The 22,744-nt window shown below is 43.7% G+C and overlaps 1 protein-coding gene across 1 annotated transcript in view; it reads right to left on the bottom strand.

Moving 5' to 3' along the window:
- Nucleotides 1–9,979: 9,979 nt before the first annotated feature.
- The window catches only part of LOC311237130 (protein phosphatase Slingshot homolog 1-like), a gene marked incomplete at its 5' end in the record, with an annotated part of 85,171 nt that continues 72,406 nt past the window's right edge, over nucleotides 9,980–22,744 (bottom strand). Inside the window, 5 exon segments of the mRNA XM_084324936.1 lie at nucleotides 9,980–13,841; nucleotides 17,813–18,464; nucleotides 19,500–19,700; nucleotides 20,470–20,616; nucleotides 21,123–21,169. Of these exon segments, the coding sequence (XP_084181062.1) occupies nucleotides 12,450–13,841; nucleotides 17,813–18,464; nucleotides 19,500–19,700; nucleotides 20,470–20,616; nucleotides 21,123–21,169 (2,439 nt within the window). The 3' untranslated portion in view covers nucleotides 9,980–12,449.

Raw genomic sequence — 22,744 nt, 5'->3', positions numbered from 1 at the left:
CATTTCCTTATTTTTTTTTGAAAATGTTGGTATGTTAACACATTGGGCGCCGGGCATTGTGCCCATCATTATACCCAGTCTGCCAGCACTGTAACCCTATGGAGATGTTTACCTTCTTTGCAGGGCTATAACTTTTTAAATATTATAGCTATATTGACATTACTATGGCCCATTCAACATCGCTTATCTATCGTTCAGGATGTGGGAACGTTATATTTTTTCATTCATACATTGTTGTGTTAATACCTTCGAGAATATAAGTATGTTTTTAAGCTTTTCTGCTGTAATTCCAAAAACGCTAGTTATAGGCCCTGACGCTATGATAGATTATTGATTGGCGTTTCTTTCCTATACACGCTATATTAAAAAATTCAAATGTATATGATCGGTATACATTATGCTTCATCATGCGTGAAGGAAAGGGGGGGGGGGGGTCGTTTATAATTCCTTGATCGTCAGTAACGTCTTTATTTAGTATGGGTTGATATATTGATCAGACTGATTGCAAACAAGGAAATGGACAATCGGGCTGAAAATAACGTTAGTGTCCTCTTACCGTTCGCCGATGAGACTGGAGGAAAAAGATCCCAATAATTTGACACCGATCTCCTAGATCCATTTCCGGTTTGTATTGCGCAATAAACGCCGAAATCATATCGATTATTGCGTTTAGAAAGCGATCCAAATGCACTAGAGTGTTTGTCTGGATCCACGTAACAAGATATGACTGCCGGAGGGATTTCCTCGATGCACCGACCGCCACTTCCGGTTTGACGTGAGTGTAACTCGCCCGACCATTCACCAGGCGGCGGTATTGAGGCGTTGCAATCTCAGACAGGGTGCCGCTGCAGTCCGGAGGGAGGCTGGATGAATTATGAATGCCATGGCGAAAAAATGAAATATTAATCCCAAAAAACGATTTACGCCGTTGTTGGCGTTCAGCGCATGGCGGGCAATAACGAATTACGCCATTTATGGCGCACAATGTGTTAATAACAAAATATATAAAAGTCATAATACAAAGATTATATATTTTGTATCCAAATTTTGATATTCCAGTCCAGATTTTCAAGTATATGAATTATAAGTAATTACACACACAGATTAAGGTAGTTCAGTACCACAACTTAACACATTGGATGCCAACAACGTGATAATTCGTTATTGCCCGCCATGCGTTGAACGCCAACAACGAATAAACACGTTTTTGGGATCAATATTTAATTTTTTCCCCATGGCATTCATAATTCATCCAGCCTCCCTCCGGGACTGGAGCTGGACCCTCTCTGATATTGCAACGCCTCAATACCGCCGCCTGGTGGATGATTGGGCGAGTTACACTCCAAGCCAAACCGGAAGTGGCGCTGGTCCATCGAGGAAATTCCTCCGGCAGTAATATCTTGTTACGTGGATCCAGACAAACACTCGAGTGCATGGGATCACTTTTGAAACACAAGAATCAATATGATTTCGGTGTTTATTGCGTCATACAAACAGGAAATGGATCTAGCAGATCGACGTCAAATAATTGGAATATTTTTCCTCCAGTCTCATCGGCGGACGGTAAGAGGAATATAACGTTATTTTTCAGCCCCATTGTTTATTAATTTCATGGCAATTCATCTGATCAACATATCAACCCATACTAAATAAAGCCGCTACTGACTATCAAGGAAAATAAACGCCCCCCCCCCCCCCCCCCCCATTCCTTAACGCATGATGAAGCATAATGTATACCGATCATATACATTAAAACATTTGAATATAGCGTGTATAGGAAAGAAACGCCAATCGATAATCTATCATATGCTTCAAGGCCTATAACTCGCGTTTTTGGAATTACAGCAGAAAACCTTAAAAACATACTTATATTCTCGACGGTATTAACACAACAATGTATGAATGAAAAAATCTAACGTTCCCACATCCGGAACGATAGATACCCGATGTTGAATGGGCCATAGTAATGTCGATATAGCTATAATATTTAAAAAGTTATAGCCCTGCAAAGAAGGTAAACATCTCCATAGGGTTACAGCGCTGGCAGACTGGGCATAAGGATGGGCATACTGCGTGGCAATCAAAGTGTTAATATACAGGTCTATCGACCATGTTTACAAACAATACAAAATTAAGACAAACTAAATGTTTTATTTTAAAACAGGTTAAAGACCTACGGGATCAGTAGCTGTGTGGTATTGTCAATTTGAGGGTTTTCAAGACGATGAACTAGACATAAACCACGAGTGGGAACAGGCTGCTCCTTGAAGTTTACTTACAGTAATTTCATTTTCTAAGAGTCCAAATGTAAGTCACTTAGCCTGGGAAACCACTGACTAGTTCTTCAGCCTGTTTGGATAAAGCATGTGAAGGAGTCAGTGGTCTGTTTGGATAAAGCATGTGAAGGAGTCAGTGGTCTGTTTGGATAAAGCATGTGAAGGAGTCAGTGGTCTGTTTGGATAAAGCATGTGAAGGAGTCAGTGGTCTGTTTGGATAAAGCATGTGAAGGAGTCAGTGGTCTGTTTGGATAAAGCATGTGAAGGAGTCAGTGGTCTGTTTGGATAAAACATGTGAAGGAGTCAGTGGTCTGTTTGGATAAAGCATGTGAAGGAGTCAGTGGTCTGTTTGGATAAAGCATGTGAAGGAGTCAGTGGTCTGTTTGGATAAAGCATGTGAAGGAGTCAGTGGTCTGTTTGGATAAAGCATGTGAAGGAGTCAGTGGTCTGTTTGGATAAAGCATGTGAAGGAGTCAGTGGTCTGTTTGGATAAAGCATGTGAAGGAGTCAGTGGTCTGTTTGGATAAAACATGTGAAGGAGTCAGTGGTCTGTTTGGATAAAGCATGTGAAGGAGTCAGTGGTCTGTTTGGATAAAACATGTGAAGGAGTCAGTGGTCTGTTTGGATAAAACATGTGAAGGAGTCAGTGGTCTGTTTGGATAAAGCATGTGAAGGAGTCGGTGGTCTGTTTGGATAAAGCATGTGAAGGAGTCAGTGGTCACCCAGGCTAAGTCACTTACATTTGGACGCCGAGCAGCTAGCTGAGAATTTGTATTCATTTATAAATGTATAACTGTTGATTGATATGCACTGTCCCTGATCAAATAAACTGAGTAAACTAAACTAGTGTTTTAAGTGCCTTGCTCAAGGGCACACAGACAAACATCGACAAAAACTAATGAGGAAGTTGATAGCGTTACTTATTTACTTCCCTGGTCCAGGTTGTCAGCAGGTTCAGGAATTGATTTGACTCACAAGTTTAGCTACTATAGTCTTCAGGAAACCGGGGCGGTACGGTGGCGCAGTGGTTAGCACTGTTAAGGTACAACTTAATTTACCACTTTCAAAAGGTAATGTTTGTTACATGAACAGTATATAAGCTGTGTATTGGCAAGCATCTGGCATTACTATACATATCACAATACAGGGGTCACTATTGAATATGTTGTGAATCACAATATGATGCTATAGTATCATGATAGTAGTATTGTGATAACAGTGATATACTGGTAGTGCTGTGAATTTAGTACAGTACATCAAAATCTGAGACTGTAGCAAAGATGGCGGCAGCTACAAGTTGACCTTGTGATGGAAGTTGAATTTTAAACACAACACAATTAACTGTTAATAAAAAAAACACAAGATTAAGTGTCTGGGGTTAAACACAACCCAATTAATGGTGTTTAGTGTAGTAGTGTTTTTGAGAATGACAGGACTGCCCCCCCCCCCCCCCCGCCCCCCCAAATAATATAATCCAGTCAATTCTGCAGATAGGAAATTATTTATTCCCATGACAAACATTGGACTGGACATCATTTAACAAAATGTAAAAAAAGAAATAATAATAAAAGCATTACACATTAACATCACCAATATACAGTACAGTGCAAATAATAAATTACAGCTTAGAAAAAAATATAAATAAAAATCATGTTAACAAAAACAATTAATTCAACAAAAACTGAACTCCCAGTTTGATTACTCGTGTTCTTCATGTATCCACGCATACACTCCAAAACATCAACATCATGATTCTACTGGGGGGGGGGGGGGGTATGGCCAGGGACTGTCAGAATACTTTAATCTCAATAAGCATCTTTAGATGCACAGTAGTTGGGAAGGAAGAAATCAAGTTGCACACTTGGGCTATAGTCGCAGAAGAAACATTTTCATTGACTTGACATTTTAGCCATAACCCTCCGCTTCTAGAGCCTGAGTGTGTGACTTGATTTCTTCTAAGTTTAGTCTCCCATCGTCAGCATAGACACGTTTTTATAGTGCATGTTCTCTTCTCTCCAGATATAGCCACGAGACTGCGGCATGTATAGACCTCATACCATTTACTAGTGGCTTTTTGCAGTATGTAAACTCGGTTTCCATGGTAATATTTGAAACATTTTGTTCATATTCATAGAGTATTTACAGGGATATTTGTAATCGCCTAATCGGGATATGAGGATCTATAGAAACAGATGATCCAGAATAAGACCTTAACCTGGATGTGCTATGCGTTATTACCCAGAATACTTTGTGCATGTAAACCCACTCCCTGTCTTGTCCACAGCCCCCCTGTCTCTGGCTACAGTGGGATTGTCAAGTTTAATGCCTGCTGGAATTCAACAATGTGTCCATTGTCTGCAAGTCTAAATACACCCTCAAGACGCTGGTCCGATTAGAGCTGCACCAACGCCATTTCCTGCTGACCAAGTACAAACCCCAGTGCTTCATTATGAGTGCTTGTTTATATATGAAGTTGTGATGGTAGTATTCTCTTCATATTGACCATTCGGGCCAGCTACTGTATTCCATAACAGCTACTTTATCCCATAAAAATGGCAGGAGAAAATTATATTATAGAATGTTAAATTTGTAAGACTTTATGCATTACTGTTCTCAGCTAATGGTATCCAGGTATGTCCATTAGGATCATTAGATAACAGCTGTTTAGCAGGGCCTGACGTGGTGCAGCGCTAGTTCCAGGTGTGAAAACAGATATGGGCTCATGGCTCCAGTCCATCAGACGCATCACTGCTGTGGTGAGAAAACGTCATAATAACACATACTGTAAAAGGTCCAGGTGCTTTTCATTTCTCACCATCCTAATACCCCATCATTCCCATTCAAAACACATTGCATTCACAGTATTCCATCACATTGTCACCACAGACATCTTGTGGTAGGCAAACAAGGGGCGATTATAATCAAACAATATGTAATAAATCATTAATGATTGGCCACTGAGCTGTTTCATGGCATTGCATCTTGTTATGACATGTCATGAGGATACTATGAACCAGTTCAACATAATAGTTTGTTATTCTGGTTCCTGGTAAATTTGGCTTTTTGGGGGGGGGGGGGGGGGGTGACAAGGTTTTGACCTCACAGCAGTAACATGCTTGTTGGATAAGTGCTGTCGGTTATAGGATTGTGTGAATAATGAACACGTTTACATACAGTAGCCTACATTATGTGCTTAAAGAGTACGAGTGCAACCCTCGCAGGGCTGAGGGCAGGTTAACGGACAGCAAGCAGCACACTCCCTCACAATGACTGCGGTTTGGTGGAGCTAAGGCCAAGGTTAAGGCACTTAAATACAAAACCAAAGTCAAAGCATGATGAACTGAACCTATAGTGTAGGGGCTTGAGGAGACACTGGCCTTAACATCAGTATTCAGTAGCTAGTGATGATAACACAGCACTTCTGATAGCTAGGGATGCACCAACGTGATATAAATCTGATCCATTACCTTTACTGAACATTAGAGGGAGCTGAAGTATAATTCCTATGACTCCCATTCCAAACTACAACGCTTAGCCTTAGCTAACGTTTTCCTAAAAGGTTTAGAAATTACTTACGACTGTAAACTAAATGGAGCCTTGAGGTTTGAATCTAGATTATTTATTGTGCCGTGTGCTCATACCAAGTCCCTGAATGTAATGTCTATGGGGATAATGTGCAAGCATGGCTAATGCTAACATACCAGAGTCTATGGGGTTCTGTGCTAGCATGGCTAATGCTAACATACCAGAGTCTATGGGGATCTGTGCTAGCATGGCTAATGCTAACATACCAGAGTCTATGGGGTTCTGTGCTAGCATGGCTAATGCTAATATACCAGAATCTATGGGGATCTGTGCTAGCATGGCTAATGCTAATATACCAGTCTATGGGGTTCTGTGCTAAGATGGCTAATGCTATTAAACCAGAGTCTACGCGGATCTGTGCTAGATGGAACTAGGAGCTAGCCTCCACTTATCCCAATATCCTCAGACCAATAGTTTGGGGTTAATGGACAGAAACAATTGAAATATAGCTATAATCCATTTGTCTTCATTAGATTGATCTAATATTCTTCTATGGGTGAAACGTGTGCGCTTTGATGTGCGATATGCTGCACATGGCTTTAGGTATTATGCTTTTGTACTGGAGGAAATTGCCAATATCCATAGCATGTTTTAGCCTGGTATTGGCCTGATATTCAAGGCCAGTACTGGTATAGGTGCATCCCTATTTGATAACATTTGAAATTCTCCAACATTATGACATTCAGTAGACCCTACTGAATATTAACATGATATGATATTCAACACCTGGCCATGTTGGAATCTGATAAAGATTAATCTCTTAACAGTCAGAACTGAGCTTGTCCCGACTGCTGTTTTATAGGCTTGTTGAGCCTTCTTGAATCCAATATTTCTTCATCAGACAGTGAGTGCTCTCGATTTCAGAGTTGTAAAGCAGCTGTTACCAGCTACTTTTGCTCCGTGTCCGATGTTACATCTCACTCTGAACAGCCACATGGCACAACATGTGAGAGAGAGGTTTGTGTTGAAGCCGCTTCCTGTAAGAGACCATCATCTCCCAGCAGGCCAGTGGAGGGGGGGGGGGGGGGGGGGGGCAGATCGGATGTCTAGTTATCCCTCTACAGATTGGCCATCCTATCCACACAATATAAGGTAGAAATAACCATTAATGCCACAGTCAAAGCAGATTAAATAGTTCATTTGCATTCATTCTTTACAATTTTCTCATCTTCCCAGAGCACTCGTATCGTATCAGTATAGTAATAATGCTGCATGCGCCTGCACACACACGCTCGTCACCCTAGCACACTCAGCGTGCCAAATGCAACACAACCAACCAAAACATATTCACAATAAAACATCCGTGCAAAACTATCATACCCTCTATGGCAAAGGAACTGAAGGTTGGCTGCACAAAACTTCCATAACCTGTGATATGTGCCAGAGGTTATGTATCGAATGTGTACAAAATAAATATTACAAGTGATAAATAAAGGGAAGAACTTGATGACTTGTGAAGTAGGTAGGTGATCTGAACAGTTGGGGGCACCTTAATGGATATTGTGATATTCTGAATTCAAGGTGGTTCATTTAGTTCAGACTCTTGTCACTTTGTACAAAAGAGATTTCTACACGTCTCCTTCAATTTCCCCCAGAAATGGCTTAGAAGCATTGCTTATTAAAAATCAAGGCTTACCAGTAGCCGCAAGCTCAGCTGGTTAGCAAGCTTAAGGAAAGTCAAAGGACAAAAGTATTTAATTATATATATATTTGTTTTACACACAACACTAGGGACCAACCGAATAACCAACTCAAATTCTAAATGTCAAGGTATTCCTTCAACTGTTTTAGTTTTTGTCTCATCCTGCTAAATTGGCTGATGATATGAGGCAGTAAAAACCTGCCTCACATGACCACATGAACCATCTATCTATAGGAACACAGGCCACCTATAGGACCATCTATAGACCACAGGAGGAGCATTAAAGAGTTTAAGTCTGGCACGATGTACAGTAGGCCAACCAGAAATTAATGGTCTCATTCCAAAAGGCTGCATATCCATGTTGGGGTGGTGCTGCCTAACGTTCGCTGCTAAACATTGTAAAAATACAACTGATTATATTGTCTAAAATGTTTTTATTTTTTTTTACTTCTCAAAACCAAAAGGTATTTCCTACGAACGTCAATAATAATCCATAGTGAGTTTTTATTTCAGCAATCATTCTGCTATGAGTAGAATGAATTATTAAGATGGTGGATATCTCAGTCGGGATAAAAATGCTTCCAACTCCACTCCAACAAGCCAGGTGAGAAAAAAATATCCATTCTGACATGTTGCACCAGAAGACAACCAAAATATTCAGTCAGAGAGCAGGGAGTCTGTGGCAGCTGGGTACAGTAGCAGACCCCAGATCTGTACTCAAAACACTGTCACACATGATTTATGTGTATTTTCAAATGTTCTGTAAGTCAAGTGAAAGGTAGATCTCAACAATGTCAGCATGTATGGAGTTGTAGCACAAGGGTGAGTCTCAGCGATTGATCGAGGAGCACTAGCCAGACTGTGATTGGTTTAACAACAGGAAGTGAAACAGATCAGAGAGAGAAACCATGGTAACACTTCACTTGAAAGGCATCATATGTATATGCCCTATTATTACATCATAATCACATTAGAAAATTACGTGTTATAATGAAACATAAAATACATTATGGATTTGGCATGACTGAGATCATTAGCTATACAGTTGGGACAGATGAGTGTTAAACCTCCTAGATTTTGAACAATGTCACACATTGAAAGTGTGTATTATAGTATATTATGTTATGATTAGAATGATTAGGATGCATTCATAATGTGTTTATAGTGTGTTCCAATGCTCAATGGGTAACAATTCAAGTGTTTTCAAAATGTGTGCTTAGGTAAGCTAACCCTCAGATCCATTCGATTGCCTTCTCTGTGTAACATTGGTTGTGTTTACATGCAAATTAATATCCTACTATTATCCAATAAGACCTTAACTCATTCAGTGCCAGTCACGATGATAGTCGGGTTAACTTGCCATCGCTTGAGCACCAATCACGAGTATAGTCGGGTTTTAATCGTTATTTATTTTATTAGCAATATCCATTCATTTTCATCCATCCAGCCTGATGTTATCGTTGGGAATGGGTCTGAGCTTGCAAAAGGGCAAATACCGCCGCCTACGCCTTCCAGCGGGTATTGCACTCCACTGGAAATGGTGTAGTTTATTTTCTGGGATGATCCGAGCCGTGCGGAATTTCAACGTGTTTAGTGTATTCCACTAAAGCGCTATTATCGCGTCTTTCTCTGGAATTACTCAGAAGCACCCAAACTATACTCATATTCAAAACGGTATAAAACGGAAATGTACAGATGAAAAAACAATCCGTTTTGTACATGTTGACTGGAAGCAACTCACTGATAATCGACGGGTGTATTAGACCCATAGCTATAATTTAAGATATATTTTAAGGACTTGCAAATCTCGCAGTCCCCCCATTGACTTACAGCGGTGGCGTACTAGCGCCATCTCGCGGATTAAGCTCCGGCACTGAATGAGTTAAAAAGGATGAATTATCCAGAATATTGTGTGCATGTAAACATTGTCATTTGGCTGCAAAAGAGGAGCTGGCAGCATGATAGGGCTAGCTGACACGACCGCTGGCAGCATAATACGACTAGCTGACACCACCCCTGGCCAGCAAAATACGGCTAGCTGACACCACAGCTGGCAGAATGATAGGGCTAGCTGACACTACCGCTGGCAGCATGATAGGTCTAGCAGACTCCACTGCTGGCAGCATGATAGGGCTATCTGACACCACAGCTGGCAGCATGATATGGCTATCTGACACCACAGCTGGCAGCATGATATGGCTAGCTGACACCACAGCTGGCAGCATATGGCTAGCTGACACCACTGCTGGCAGCATATGGCTAGCTGACACTATCACTAGCAGCATATGGCTAGCTGACACTACCACTAGCAGCATATGGCTAGCTGACACTACCGCTAACAGCATGATATGGCTAGCTGACACTACCGCTAGCAGCATGATATGGCTAGCTGACACTACCGCTGGCAGCATGATATGGCTAGCTGACACTACCGCTAACAGCATGATATGGCTAGCTGACACTACCGCTAACAGCATGATAGGGCTAGCTGACACTACTGCTGGCAGCATGATATGGCTAGCTGACACTACCGCTAACAGAATGATATGGCTAGCTGACACTACCGCTAACAGCATGATATGGCTAGCTGACACTACCGCTCGCAGCATGATAGGGCTAGCTGACACTACCGCTAACAGAATGATATGGCTAGCTGACACTACCGCTAACAGCATGATATGGCTAGCTGACACTACCGCTCGCAGCATGATAGGGCTAGCTGACACTACCGCTCGCAGCATGATAGGGCTAGCTGACACTACCGCTCGCAGCATGATATGGCTAGCTGACACTACTGCTCGCAGCATGATAGGGCTAGCTGACACTACCGCTCGCAGCATGATAGGGCTATCCGACACCACTGCTAGCAGCATGATATGGCTAGCTGACACTACCGCTAACAGCATGATATGGCTATCTGACACCACCCCAGGCCAGCGGACTCAAGACTACCACCAGTGGTTTAACAATCGGAGAAGAACCAACTGATATTGGCAAAGTTTATAGTTTTATTTGTTGCTGCAAGATTTAACCTAAAGCGATATTTCTATTTAGTAAAACATTTGCGCTTTCTATCACATACACCTCCATAGGAGCTCAGTAGTAGTCCAACATCAGCTGACCTGGGATCAGTATTCAGGCTTTCCCCCACGGCTTTCAATATTAATACGTGCAAACAGGCAAAATTACTTATTGAAAAGTAGAACCCTAGACAAATAATTTTTTATATTACCTCTTCCTACTTTGTTGTTTTTAGATATGTGCTCTTATAGTATGATGTTTAGACTAGGTTTTCAAAACGAAAGTAAGCAAGTGGTGGTCAACATTGGTTGTTGACAGTTCATGTATTCCGATAGAATGGTAGAATGTACTAAGAAGTGAAAACTTTCTAGCCAAATTAAATATTGGTTTAAGCTTCGCATAATCCCTTGTGATGTTGGTGCGGTTTTCTTTGAAGGAAAAAAAAGTTGTTCTTCCATATTCTGGACTGTTTCTTTCTTCCCGACATAGAGAGCATGCAGAAGACGTTTTCCACTCAAAGTGAGACGAGGAAGAGTTGTGTAACACTGACAAGTCGCGAGCAAACGAGACAGAGCATTATGAAGATGATGAAGACGTGATTACATTAACTCCATACTCCTGCTGAGGAGCAGCAAGGGGGTGTGTCGGGGGCAGGGTGAGGGGAGAGGACAGGAGACAACACAAGTCTTTGACCAAAACAAGTCTGAGATGGATGTGTTCCGAGTTACGATGCTCTTCTCAAATGGCATGAAGAAACCTTGCATGACGACAGCTTCCATGACGCGAACAAAGGCAGAGCAGCAGGGAAGGGAGGAGAGGAGGGAAGAGAGGAGAGGAGAGGAGAAGAGGGGAGGAGAGGAGAGGAGAGGAGAAGAGAAGAGAAGAGAGGAGAGGAGAAGAGAGAAGAGGAGAAGAAAGAAGAGAAGAGAGGAGAGGAGAAGAGAAGAAAGGGGAGGAAAGTCAGTTATCAGCAGTCACATGAGAGGATATGGAATGCCATCAAACAGAGAGGCTCAATTGCAAACGTTCATTGAGCTCCTAGAAGCAAGTCCAGTCAGTGTAACTGTGTTTGATAATGACCAGTACACGGACAAGAGGAAGCTGGAGTTATAAATGACCAGTACGCGGACAGGAGGAAGCTGGAGTTATAAATTACCAGTACGCAGACAGGAGGAAGCTGGAGTTATAAATGACCAGTACACGGACAGGAGGAAGCTGGAGTTATAAATGACCAGTACACCATGGAGAAAGGTGGAGCTATGAATGACCAGTACATCAACAGGAGGAAGGGAGAGTTTAAAATTTACAGGAGGAAGGTGAAGTTACTTTAGCTCGTCTTTGTCCAAATCAAAGAGCTGCCAGATCTGTCAGGAGGTGGATGGGGACTAGCCAGGCTAACAGACTGCTCAAACCAAACACTGTCCACAGATCTGTTAGGAGGTGATGGGGACTAGCCAGGCTGACAGACTGCTCAAACCAAACACTGTCCACAGATATGTTAGCTAGCATCTCTGTCAGGAACAGGCGACATTCACGTATGTAAACAGCTAAGAGTCACTGAGCATTTCTGGGTTGTTTTTGTGTGCATACATGAAACTGGCGTTAAGTCTGTGCTGGAGAAAATGATTAAAAACAGCCCCTCGTTTGTCGCTGCAAACAGAAGTTTCCAACATGTTTACATCTAACAGTAAAATGTAAAAGTTATGCTCGCCGACTTTCCTGATGGAATCTATTCCCCTTTGAAAACTTCTGTTAGCCGCTCCAGGCATAATCTTTTACAGTGAGTGAGCTCCAGTGTGGACTTACACAGGTTGCAAGCACGTGGTCAAGTAGAACCTGGAAGTGCCTGACAGAGGTTTATATACATAGGTGAATTCCACCCATACAGTACAGCTATGTGACCGGGGGTCTATGGCAGCATAGAGTCAGTTCCGGGGGGGCGCGGGGGTGTCTGAGGGGCGGGGGGGCTCAGCCAGGTGGGAGGAGCAGGTGGAGGAGGACATGGAGAGGTCCTCGGTGGAGAAGGTGAGGCCGTCCAGTTTGGCGAGGGAGCTGGAGCGCTTCAGCCTGGAGGGCAAGGTGAGACCAGCCAGCCTCATGCGAGTCTCGATCTCCTGAGCTCTCTGGCGGACCAGGCCGGGCTGGCCCCCGCTGCTGTGCAGGCTGTCACTGCTGGAGCAACGGGTCAGGGTGGAGCTGTGCGGAGAGGACAGGGGTGTCCGGGTCAGGGCGGAGCTGTGCGGAGAGGACGGGGGGGTCCGGGTCAGGGCGGAGCTGTGCGGAGAGGACGGGGGGGTCCGGGTCAGGGCGGAGCTGTGCGGAGAGGACGGGGGGGTCCGGGTCAGGGGGGAGCTGTGCGGAAAGGACAGGGGGGTCCGGGTCAGGGCGGAGCTGTGTGGAGAGGACAGGGGTGTCCGGGTCAGGGCAGAGCCATGTGGAGAGGACGGGGGTGTCCGAATTGTGGCAGAGCCTTGAGGAGACGGCACTGCAGCGGTCATCTGCAAGTCAGCTGTAGCGGGGTAGCAGGAGGAGGAGGTAGGGGCTGTAGCGGCGTAGCAGGAGGTAGGGGCTACATCAGCCTCCAGCTCCATGTCCTCCACCTCTACCCCTCCTCCTCCTCCCCCCTCCAGGCTCAGCTCCATGTGGTCAGGCAGGAGGCCTGCTGGTAGCTGACAGCCTGACAGCCTCTCCAGCTGCTCTGCTCTCTGCCTGACCAGCCCGACCGGCCTCTGCAGGGCCTCCATCTGACCACCGGGGGGCTCCAGCCCTAGTCCAGGTCTCTCTCCCTCCAGGCTGAGTTGCAGCAGTGTCAGCTCAGTGATGGCTCCTCCTCCCGCCCCGGGCTCCCTGCCCTCCCTCGCCACCTCCTCCTCCTCCTCTTCCTCGTCCTCCTGCAGCTCGTCCATGTCCTCCGTCTCCAGGGAGCAGCGTTCGCGGGGCAGCTCCTCGCAGCTCATGGGCGACACCAGTCTCTGCCGGTAGGCTTCCAGCCGAGCCACCGGAGTAGGGAGGACACCGGGGCTGCAGGGGGCACAGGCGGGGCAACGACAGAGCCGACCACAGGACGGGGCAGAGCCGAGCGGGGCGGCATTGGGGGGCGGGGCTGGAGCCGGCGCAGAGGGCAGGGTCGAAGCAAAATGAGTCCCAGGAGGGTCTATGGAGATGGTGGGGACAGAGCAGTGGCGGGCGGGGTTAAGGCGGTGGGTGCGTCCTCCTGCCGAGCGGTCACAGCGCCGCCCTTGTGGCAGACGCAGGCAGTCTTTACACGACTGGTAGGAGGGCTTGACTTTGAAAGGGTTTCCTGTGCTAGCACTGTCCTAAACCGAGGAAAGACAGGGACAGAATGCATGGTCAGACACGAGGAAGCTGGAGATGGCAAGCTAATCACATTATGAGAACACAATTCTGGTATGAAAACAGTTCTAAAATAGGCAGCGAGGTACAAGGCAAAATTTGATCAGTATTTAAGAAAAATTCTAATTGTTTCATTTAACATGCACTGAATATGGGTGGGGTGGGTGGGGTTTACCATGTCGGGTTAATCAGACAAATGGTTTCAACAAGTTTAAGACTTTTTAAGACCTTTTTAAGACCACTTTGAATATAATTTAACCTGTTAAGCCCTAGCCCTATTTTCTGAAAATCCGCCAAAAAATACATACCTAAGTAAATGGAAGATTGCTCCACTTCTACAAGGTCCATTTGCATGTTCTTGGTATCTAGGGATATCTATCGATCTCATGGAATATATTCCCAGTGTCAGAAATATTGTGTCTGTTACTAGGCTTGAGTAAATTGTGATGAAACAAAGGAGAATATAAATTATGATTTTTCTTTGCATCTTTGACAGTGAATAATACCATGCTGAAAATGACCAGACATGAAAAACTGCCACTGCCAGCACCTTCTTGAGATCATGTGTACAAAAATTCTAAGCAAATTAATAAAGGCAAGATGATTAAACAGAAGGTTTTGTAGATACAGTACTGAATTCTGCCATCCGGACACATGCCATTTGAAATATTATTATAGAATATATAATACCAGGCCTATAAATGACCTTATTTTATTACATGGCGTTTTCACATTCGCCGAAATGCTTGCTTGTGATTGGTCAATAGCCCCCCGACTGCGCAGATTTTTCAATAATGACCGCAGAGCGCAGCTGTTCCCAATCAAGCCCACTGACACACTGTTTCAGTGCAAAATCAAGCCCACTGACACACTGTTTCAGTGCAATTAGACACTGCCGTGCCGGCGATGACAGGGGGCGGAGCCAGAACACAGCGGAGCCAGAACACAGAGGCTGCCCGCGATAATAATAATCACTTTATTTGGGCTGACAGAGCCACAGAACAACTGCGATTTGTCAAATGAATTAGGTATATTGTTAGTAAGTTAGCCATGTAATAAGCGGGATAATGTATAGCGCTGCACTGACAGCGGAGCCAGAGGCTGCCCGCGATAATAATAATCACTTTATTTGGGCTGACAGAGCCACAGAACTGCGATTTGTCAAATGAATTAGGTATATTGTTAGTAAGTTAGCCATGTAATAAGCGGGATAATGTATAGCCTACTCGGTCATTGTCGCAAAATAATTGACCTTCACTACGTTTAAAACACCTCGGCGCGGCGCCTCGGTATTTTAAACTCTGTGTCGGTCAATTATTTTGCGACAATGACCTCGTAGCCATACATTATCCCTTACATAGCCAACTCGCACATCTATGGATCGGGCCAAATCTCCTCTTTCAAATGGCAGAGTTCAATTCGGATTTAGTATCTCCAGGCGTGCAGGAAGAACCGTGAATGAAATCTACTGTAGGTACACGTATCCGTACCGAACAAGTTTCAGTGTGTACCGTACCGTACTGAATGGTTGTGTAGTGTACCGAACGAATACATTTTTTTCACAATCTAATATAATATTATTTTTTATTAAACATTTTTTACAAGTCGATTATTAATTTCAATATAGAATATTCGTTGACAGCCCTACAAGTACAATTACGGTAGTTACTGCACACTACATCACCCCTGAGTGGAACATGGAAAGCCAAACTTTCCCCCACTGTACCAAAAACCGTACCGAACCGTGACTTCAAAACCGAGGTACGTACCATACCGTGGTTTTTGTGTACCGTTACACCCCTAGTATGTACAGTTCCATTCTTATAATGGATATGGCTCCGCCATTTTGGATCGGATTGCAACGGGGATTGTTGCTAAATGTTCACAGAAGTTAGACACACTTACTGCGCTCCAATCTATGCCAATAACGTTCAGTTTTGTAATAGAGAATCCAGAGAAATTAAAAAAAAATCATACAGAAGTAATTTGGTTGCAGGAAGCTGGAATCGGCTCTGAAAGTTAGTTTTTCTAAATTTCAACACTATTTGAGAGCTCTGGATGCCCTCTCCTCATATGACTACAATCGGCGACATTTAGCTAATTCAAAATGGCGGATATTCACTAAATTATAAACACATTCCATAAACTAAGATTTTCGATTTTAATACCCTATTCCATCCAGGGAGCCTGGTGTTATCATAGTCAGAGTCTGAGAACGCAAAAGTCCAATACCGCCACCTGGTAGGATGCGGCCGGTATTGCACATACTTTGAAACTGTGTCTTGGGCTGTGCGTCGATTATATTGGTCCGGGCAGACTTTTCCATGTCGGGCAAGGGGAGCGGTTGTCCCGATCGGCTTGAGGAGCGTCAAATGCTCCAGATGGATAATGTATGGCGGATTATGTTGGCGACACGATCGACACCAATACTTGGAATGGCGATCAGATAATTGGAATATTCTTTTTGGGGTACATCCTAGTCAAGGTAAGGGCTATATGGTATCAATCTTGCGTTGATCCAAGAATTGCTTTCATTGCGATCCGAGCGTATGTGTGTAACGCTAGTCCATAACGTATTCCATTGGTGACGATCAAAGCATCGAAAAACGACCCCCCCTCACCCTTTCATGCATTCATGATGGAACATAATACCTATCATATGCATTTGATTTTTGAATTGTGGCGTGTGTAGGGACAAAACGCCAATGCATTTGATTTAGTATAATAGGGAGGTGTAGTGGTTACGTCATTGCCGTTTTTCATGTTCCACCCTCTGTCCAACGCAATGTATTTCCCCATTGCCCATTTCTAAATCGTCTCGTTTAAAACAAATAAAGCATGAACATTTGCATGGTGTACCTTTCTGTGCTTATTCATCCACAATCTATAGCTCAACATGAAAATATTCGCAATTAATCATCTGTTAAATTTGGCAATTAAAAAAAATTGCCAAATTGTATTTCAACCAAAAATGCTTAAACAATAATGTTAGTGATAGAAGGGAACTCATTTTGTGCAAAAATGGAAAGCTTTTCAATTTACAGTACATGCGGCAGAATTGTTACAATAGCCGGTAATCCATTTTCCCAATGATAAATCCCTATACGGGTGGAACAACCAGTGACGTCAGACTACACCTCTCTATACACGTTGGGGCTTATAACCAGCCTCTCAGGAATTGGCCCGGATCATTCCGAAATAACACTCATATTCACCACGGCTTTTTTGCATCTTGACCGGAAGAAACTCAGTGTCAAATGACTATAGTATTGTATCCATAGCTATATAGAATATAGTTATAGCTCTACAAACAAGGTGACGGACTCCATTCGTTTAATGGGTGGCATCGCATACAACAGCAGGTTAACCCTTTCACTGCCACACTACAGAAGGTTAACCCTTTACTATCACACTACAGTCGGTAGTGTGATAGTAAAGGGTTAACCTTCTGTAGTGTGGCAGTGAAAGGGTTAATACCAATTTCATGGCCATACTGGCAAAAAAGTATGAAAGAAAATGACTATGAAAGAAGTAATTCCATATGAATTGTTAGGGGGGGACTTACTTTGCAGTCTCATTGTTTCCCACAATGAGATATAGAGAAGTTATCGCAACATAGAAGTAACTTCCTGAATCCAATACGGATTATTAATGTAAGACTTTTTAAGACCTAAAATTCTGATTACTAAATGTAAGCCTTGTGTCTTTATTTATGCCACATTTATGACATTTAAAAAATTTCATAAAATGTTATGATGAATAAAAAATGGGGGACCCTGATGTAAACAAGACGAAAGTCTTTCTCTGGTCTGCATGCCCTTAACAATTGTGTGTATTGAGCTGCAATCTGTTAATAAAGTTTTCAATCAATCAATCAAACAAACAAACCATGAAAAGTAGACTACAATACTAGAGAGAACTCCTCTGTACTCACGTCGAAGGCAGCAGGGCAGCTGCGCTTGGCAGCCAGGCGGTTGCTATTGTTGGTGTTGAGGTTGGCCAAACCCAGCCTGCCGTCCTCCTTCCTCTCATCCTCTCCCTCCCTCTTTCCATCGGCGTCTCCTGGACTCCGGGCCAGGGCCGCCATCTCCGCCTCCTCCTTCTGCACCTCCTCCTCGTCCTCCTCCACCACGGTGCTGAACTCCAGCCTCAGCCTCATGTCCTCCAGGGGCTCCAGACGGCCGCAGGTCTGAGCGGCGGTGCCCTCCCCCGGCAGGGCCAGCTGAGCCATGGGGAAGGCCTCATCCTCCAGCAGGGCGTCCCGCTCCACGTCCTCGATCTCGATGAACACCCTCTCCATGCCCAGCAGGGGGGGGCCTCGCACCGGTGTGGAGGGCTCGCTGTCCAGCGCAGAGTCCGACAGTCGTCTGAAGTAGTAGTTATAGTTCAGGGGGTCGAGGGGCTCCACCTCCAGGCCCCCCCGACAGGGAGAGGCCCCGCAGCCCCCCCATGCCTCCTCTTCCTCGGTGGAGGAGGCCCTGGGCTCCGGCGTCTGCTCCCCGGGGTCCTCGGTGCCGCATGCCTGCAGCTCCTCGGAGCCCTCCTCGTCTGCGTCGGGCCTCCAGAGTTTGTTGTGCCGCTGCTTGCTGTGGGCAGGACAGGAGAAGTTCAGTTTACATTTAGTAATTTAGCTGACGCTTTTATCCAAATCGACTTACAAGTTCTGTACGACAAGTCATCAGGAAGGGCACAACTCTATCAGCTGAGTAACAATGTTCATCAAAGTGTTGAGTGCTACAGTGTAGGTTAGTTTATTAGGACAAGTGCATGACAGTAAGGTTAGTTAGGCTTAGAGATGTCAGTTAAAGATGTACAACTGCCCACCTGCATAAAGGACTTTATAATTGGAGAGGAAGACTTGTTTCCACTGCTGATTACTATCTTTCTAATGTGAAGGCTTTTTTGTGTGTATTGATATTGAATGATGCACAACACTGAGCTGCTACATTGAATGAAATGGAACTCAACTGCCTTACTCAAGGGCACCTCGTCAGTAGTTGTTGATGGAGGGGAAAGAGTGTTTCCCCCGCACAGATCCTCCAAGCTGTTCTCGGGAGTTGAACCGGCATCCTTCCATTCAGAACCCTGCTTCTTTAGCCTCTAGGCCACCGCTGCCTGGTTCAGCTCATCTAACCTCACATGTAAAAATAGAGATGCCTTTTAAAAGCATTGCTTGGTTACCTTGACCAACCCTGCGGTCTAAATCATAGCAGCATGTCTCCTGGCCTGCTAATACAATCACCACAGACTGGTTAACCTACTTTAGCCATGGTCTAGTACAGCTTTGTCAATCCCACTACTATAACTGGAGATTGGTGTGTGTGTGTGTGTGTGTGTGTGTGTGCGCTTGGAGTTGTACCATGCACCATTCCTCCGATCGCCTCCAAACAAAGTTCAGAGGTCTAGCTTTTACAGGGTGGGGCAGGAGTCAGGGGGGACGAAGGGGGATAAGGGGAGGACTGGGGTGAAAGGGTCAGGGGCCAGGCGTCCGAGAAGACTTTGTTCTAGTTAACATAATGATCAGCCTCTAACCCGACCTTCAGCTACATGAGAACACGTGTCATTAAGATGGAGAGCTCAAGACTGTACTCAAGTTAGCCTGAAGTTGTAAACCTTCCCACCTGGCATCCAGGATGCCCTCGTACTCAGACAGCTGCTTCATGAAGCCGGCGTTGGGCCGAGCTATGCTCCTCTTCTGTTTGACAAAGTTGTAGGCCTTCTCCAGGGACCAGCCGTACTCCTTCATGGCGTAGGCAATGACTGTTGAGGCCGAGCGGCTTACCCCCATCTTACAGTGGACCAGACATTTAGAATGGTTCTTCCTACGGGAGAGACGGAATAAGACATTTAAGACAAGTAGTAAGATAACATCTTATTATCCCTAGGAGGGATTTCATATTTTAAGTCGATTTAAATATATTTGTAAATACATAATTACAATTTAAAGTTGCATTATAGCAATAAAATATCTATAAATAGTTTTTCATAAAACGATGTACATCTATAGGCAGAGGAAGTCTCATGTACATGGGTGATAACAGATTGAAGAGAGTGGGGTCTCACTTGTAATGACATTGTTGTTTTGGATCTAGTTTACTGTGTTTTTTGTCTATTTTATATATCTATTAATCTGACTGTTTTGTATTTACTGCTTTTTGTATCCATTTTATTGTATTTTGTATCTATATCACTGTGTGTTGTGAATCTGTTTCACTGTGTTTTGATGTACAGACAGAGTCTCAGTTGGCTTTGACACAAAGTAGCTAATTATCAATTCATGTAACATTCTTGCTTGACTTTAACAATGAAAGTGTGACCTTTTCTACTGTGATTTTGTGTGAAGGGTTGATGAACTTATCATTAATTGTATTATTATTATTTTTACTTTGAGGTAATGAGGTTGTGTATATTTCTTACTTGGCTTTGACATTGAGGCTGTAATGAATTTAACAGATTTCTTACAATGAGTAATCAAGTTGTGTATATTTCTGTCGCATTTGTCTTTGATGATTACGTTGTAATGTATTTATATTTTACTTGAATAAACGTAATGTTTTACTGTGAGGTAAATATGTGGTGTATATCTCTTACTTGGCTTTGACAATGAAGTTGTACGTGTCATTCCAGTGGGCCAGGAGGTCGGTGGCCTCCTCGTCATACACTCTAATGTTGTGGTACGAGAAGGTTCCAGGGAAGAAGTTGTCGATCTCCCTGGTCACATTCAGGATGTACCCCACTCTGCAGCCACAACACGGAAACACACGTATGGCTTTCGCTCTGCCCATACCTACAGTACTCACTGTGTAGACCAATCTCATTTTTGTCATAGTGAGCACTTCTGAAGAATCCTTCGTGGCCTTGACGCAATCTGAGTCAGCCTTCATCTACAATGTGTGTAGGGGGAAATTGACTGTTCTCCATGTGTATACCGCCACCTAGAGGCTCTGACTGATAGAGAGAATCAGTCATAATTTATCCCCACCGTCACTCTTTAGCAGTAATGCAGAGAAATCATTGTTTCAACCACCACTGTATCTCAAATGAGGAAGAAGCAGTGTTGTCTTCTGGGTAAAAAACAGCTGGAGGTGGAGTTGTTATGAATTGGTCTCCAACAGCATGGCAGCTGTTGGAAACGCTTGGGCTGTACTGTGTAGGTAGGAAGTGCAAACTCTAGCTTTAATCGCTTTGGATTGTGTAATGACCAGCGAGAGTGCGGATGTGTCAAAGTTGGGATGTCCACTCACCCACAGTCTCGTAGCTCCTCCAGGTTGGAGGCATTCCACTCAGAGCCCTAGGAGTACACAGAAATAAGAGTTACAAGGTTCCCACTCTCACATTCAGTCAGAATTAGGGATGCACAGATTTTGGACATTTTGGGCAATACCAATATAATTTCTGTTATGGCCAATAACCAATATTATCTGATGTGACAGAATTCACGATAGTCATATATGATTAGGGGTAAGATACTCATAACACACTTCATAGTTATTGGGTGAGGGAGAACCGTATCAATTGGAGGTGTGAGATGTGTGACCTGGAGGGGAAAAGGAGGTTTATGGAGGGAAGGGCAATAAAAGAGTTGCATTTCGGAGATAACAGCGCCGGTCAGTCTAGAGAGGTACAGAGATAACAGCTGTGGTCAGTCTAGAGAGGTACAGAGATAACAGCTGTGGTCAGTCTAGAGAGGTACAAAGAAGCACTCTTTACACTATGAGAAAGGAATTTCAATCAATGACATCTTGGTATTGTGAATTATCTAGGTCTCACCTCGACCATTGAGGGCAATGAATCTCACATGCATATAAGATGAAAATGTTGAATACTGGGGTGGTCACAGAACAAATGTTGTTAAACATTGATTCTGGAGGTTAGACGGGGCACACTATGGGATAAACAGCTGGTGGGGGTTTGGGAGACATTGGGGTCTCTGGTCACATGACCTTCTATAGTGACTTGCAGTAGGAGGGACAAGATGAACAACTCGAGACAGAACTTAAGAGATTGGAGGACTAGACGTTCAGGCGGCACGCAGGCCAGAAACCAGCACATATTGGGTGAAACTAACCTCTCGTGTTGTTTGTTCTGTGCTTATCAAGTAGCTTAGGCCGGTTAATGGTTGAGTTTGGTATGAATTATATCAGTCTCTCCAATACAATAATTCTCTTGTCATCAGATTTACCACTACTTGGCATTATGTCATAACATAGCATTATTATTGTAAATTTGTCACAGGCCAAAATCTTGTAGCACGAGTATAAAACGTCTCTAAAATCTCTAAAAACAACCACATGTAGTGCAGTTCATCACTTAAATAGGTATGTGACTGGCAAAGGACATGCATTCTTGCATACAGGGCACACAAAATCCAAACCGTAACAAGAAATGTTTTCAGACAAACATTTTCTCTTTATTTGCCCATAATGGGTAAATTGCAGGGACATAACAATTGTATACAAGACATCAATATGTTACGCTTCAAATTAGCAGTGCAAATCTGTTTAAATTTGTCAATTGTCATACAATGTTTTTTTATTGAGAAAGTGTGTAAATCACTAATAGAACAAAAACAACAAACTGTGTGTGTGTGTGTGTGTGTATGTGCGCTTGTAGTACTCCCTGAATGAGATCATCACACACACACACACACACACACACACACCATTGCATTAATCAGGAGTACAAGGAACTCTGCATACTACCTTTGTTTCACAATGAAAAGTACTTTATAAATAAAATGAATTATTATTGTAAATAACCCCATGAAAGGAATGTGTTGGGCGGTTTATAGAGATCTATGCCAATTAATGTTTATGTATATTGGGGACTTTTATTATAAGAATTGATAGAGGCCTACTACGGTATG

Source organism: Notolepis coatsorum, assembly GCF_963971535.1.
Source record: "Notolepis coatsorum genome assembly, chromosome: 11".
Taxonomy (NCBI): domain Eukaryota; kingdom Metazoa; phylum Chordata; class Actinopteri; order Aulopiformes; family Paralepididae; genus Notolepis; species Notolepis coatsorum.
The sequence above is the reverse complement of the archived record's forward strand: the minus strand, read 5'-3'. Positions and strand labels throughout refer to the sequence as shown.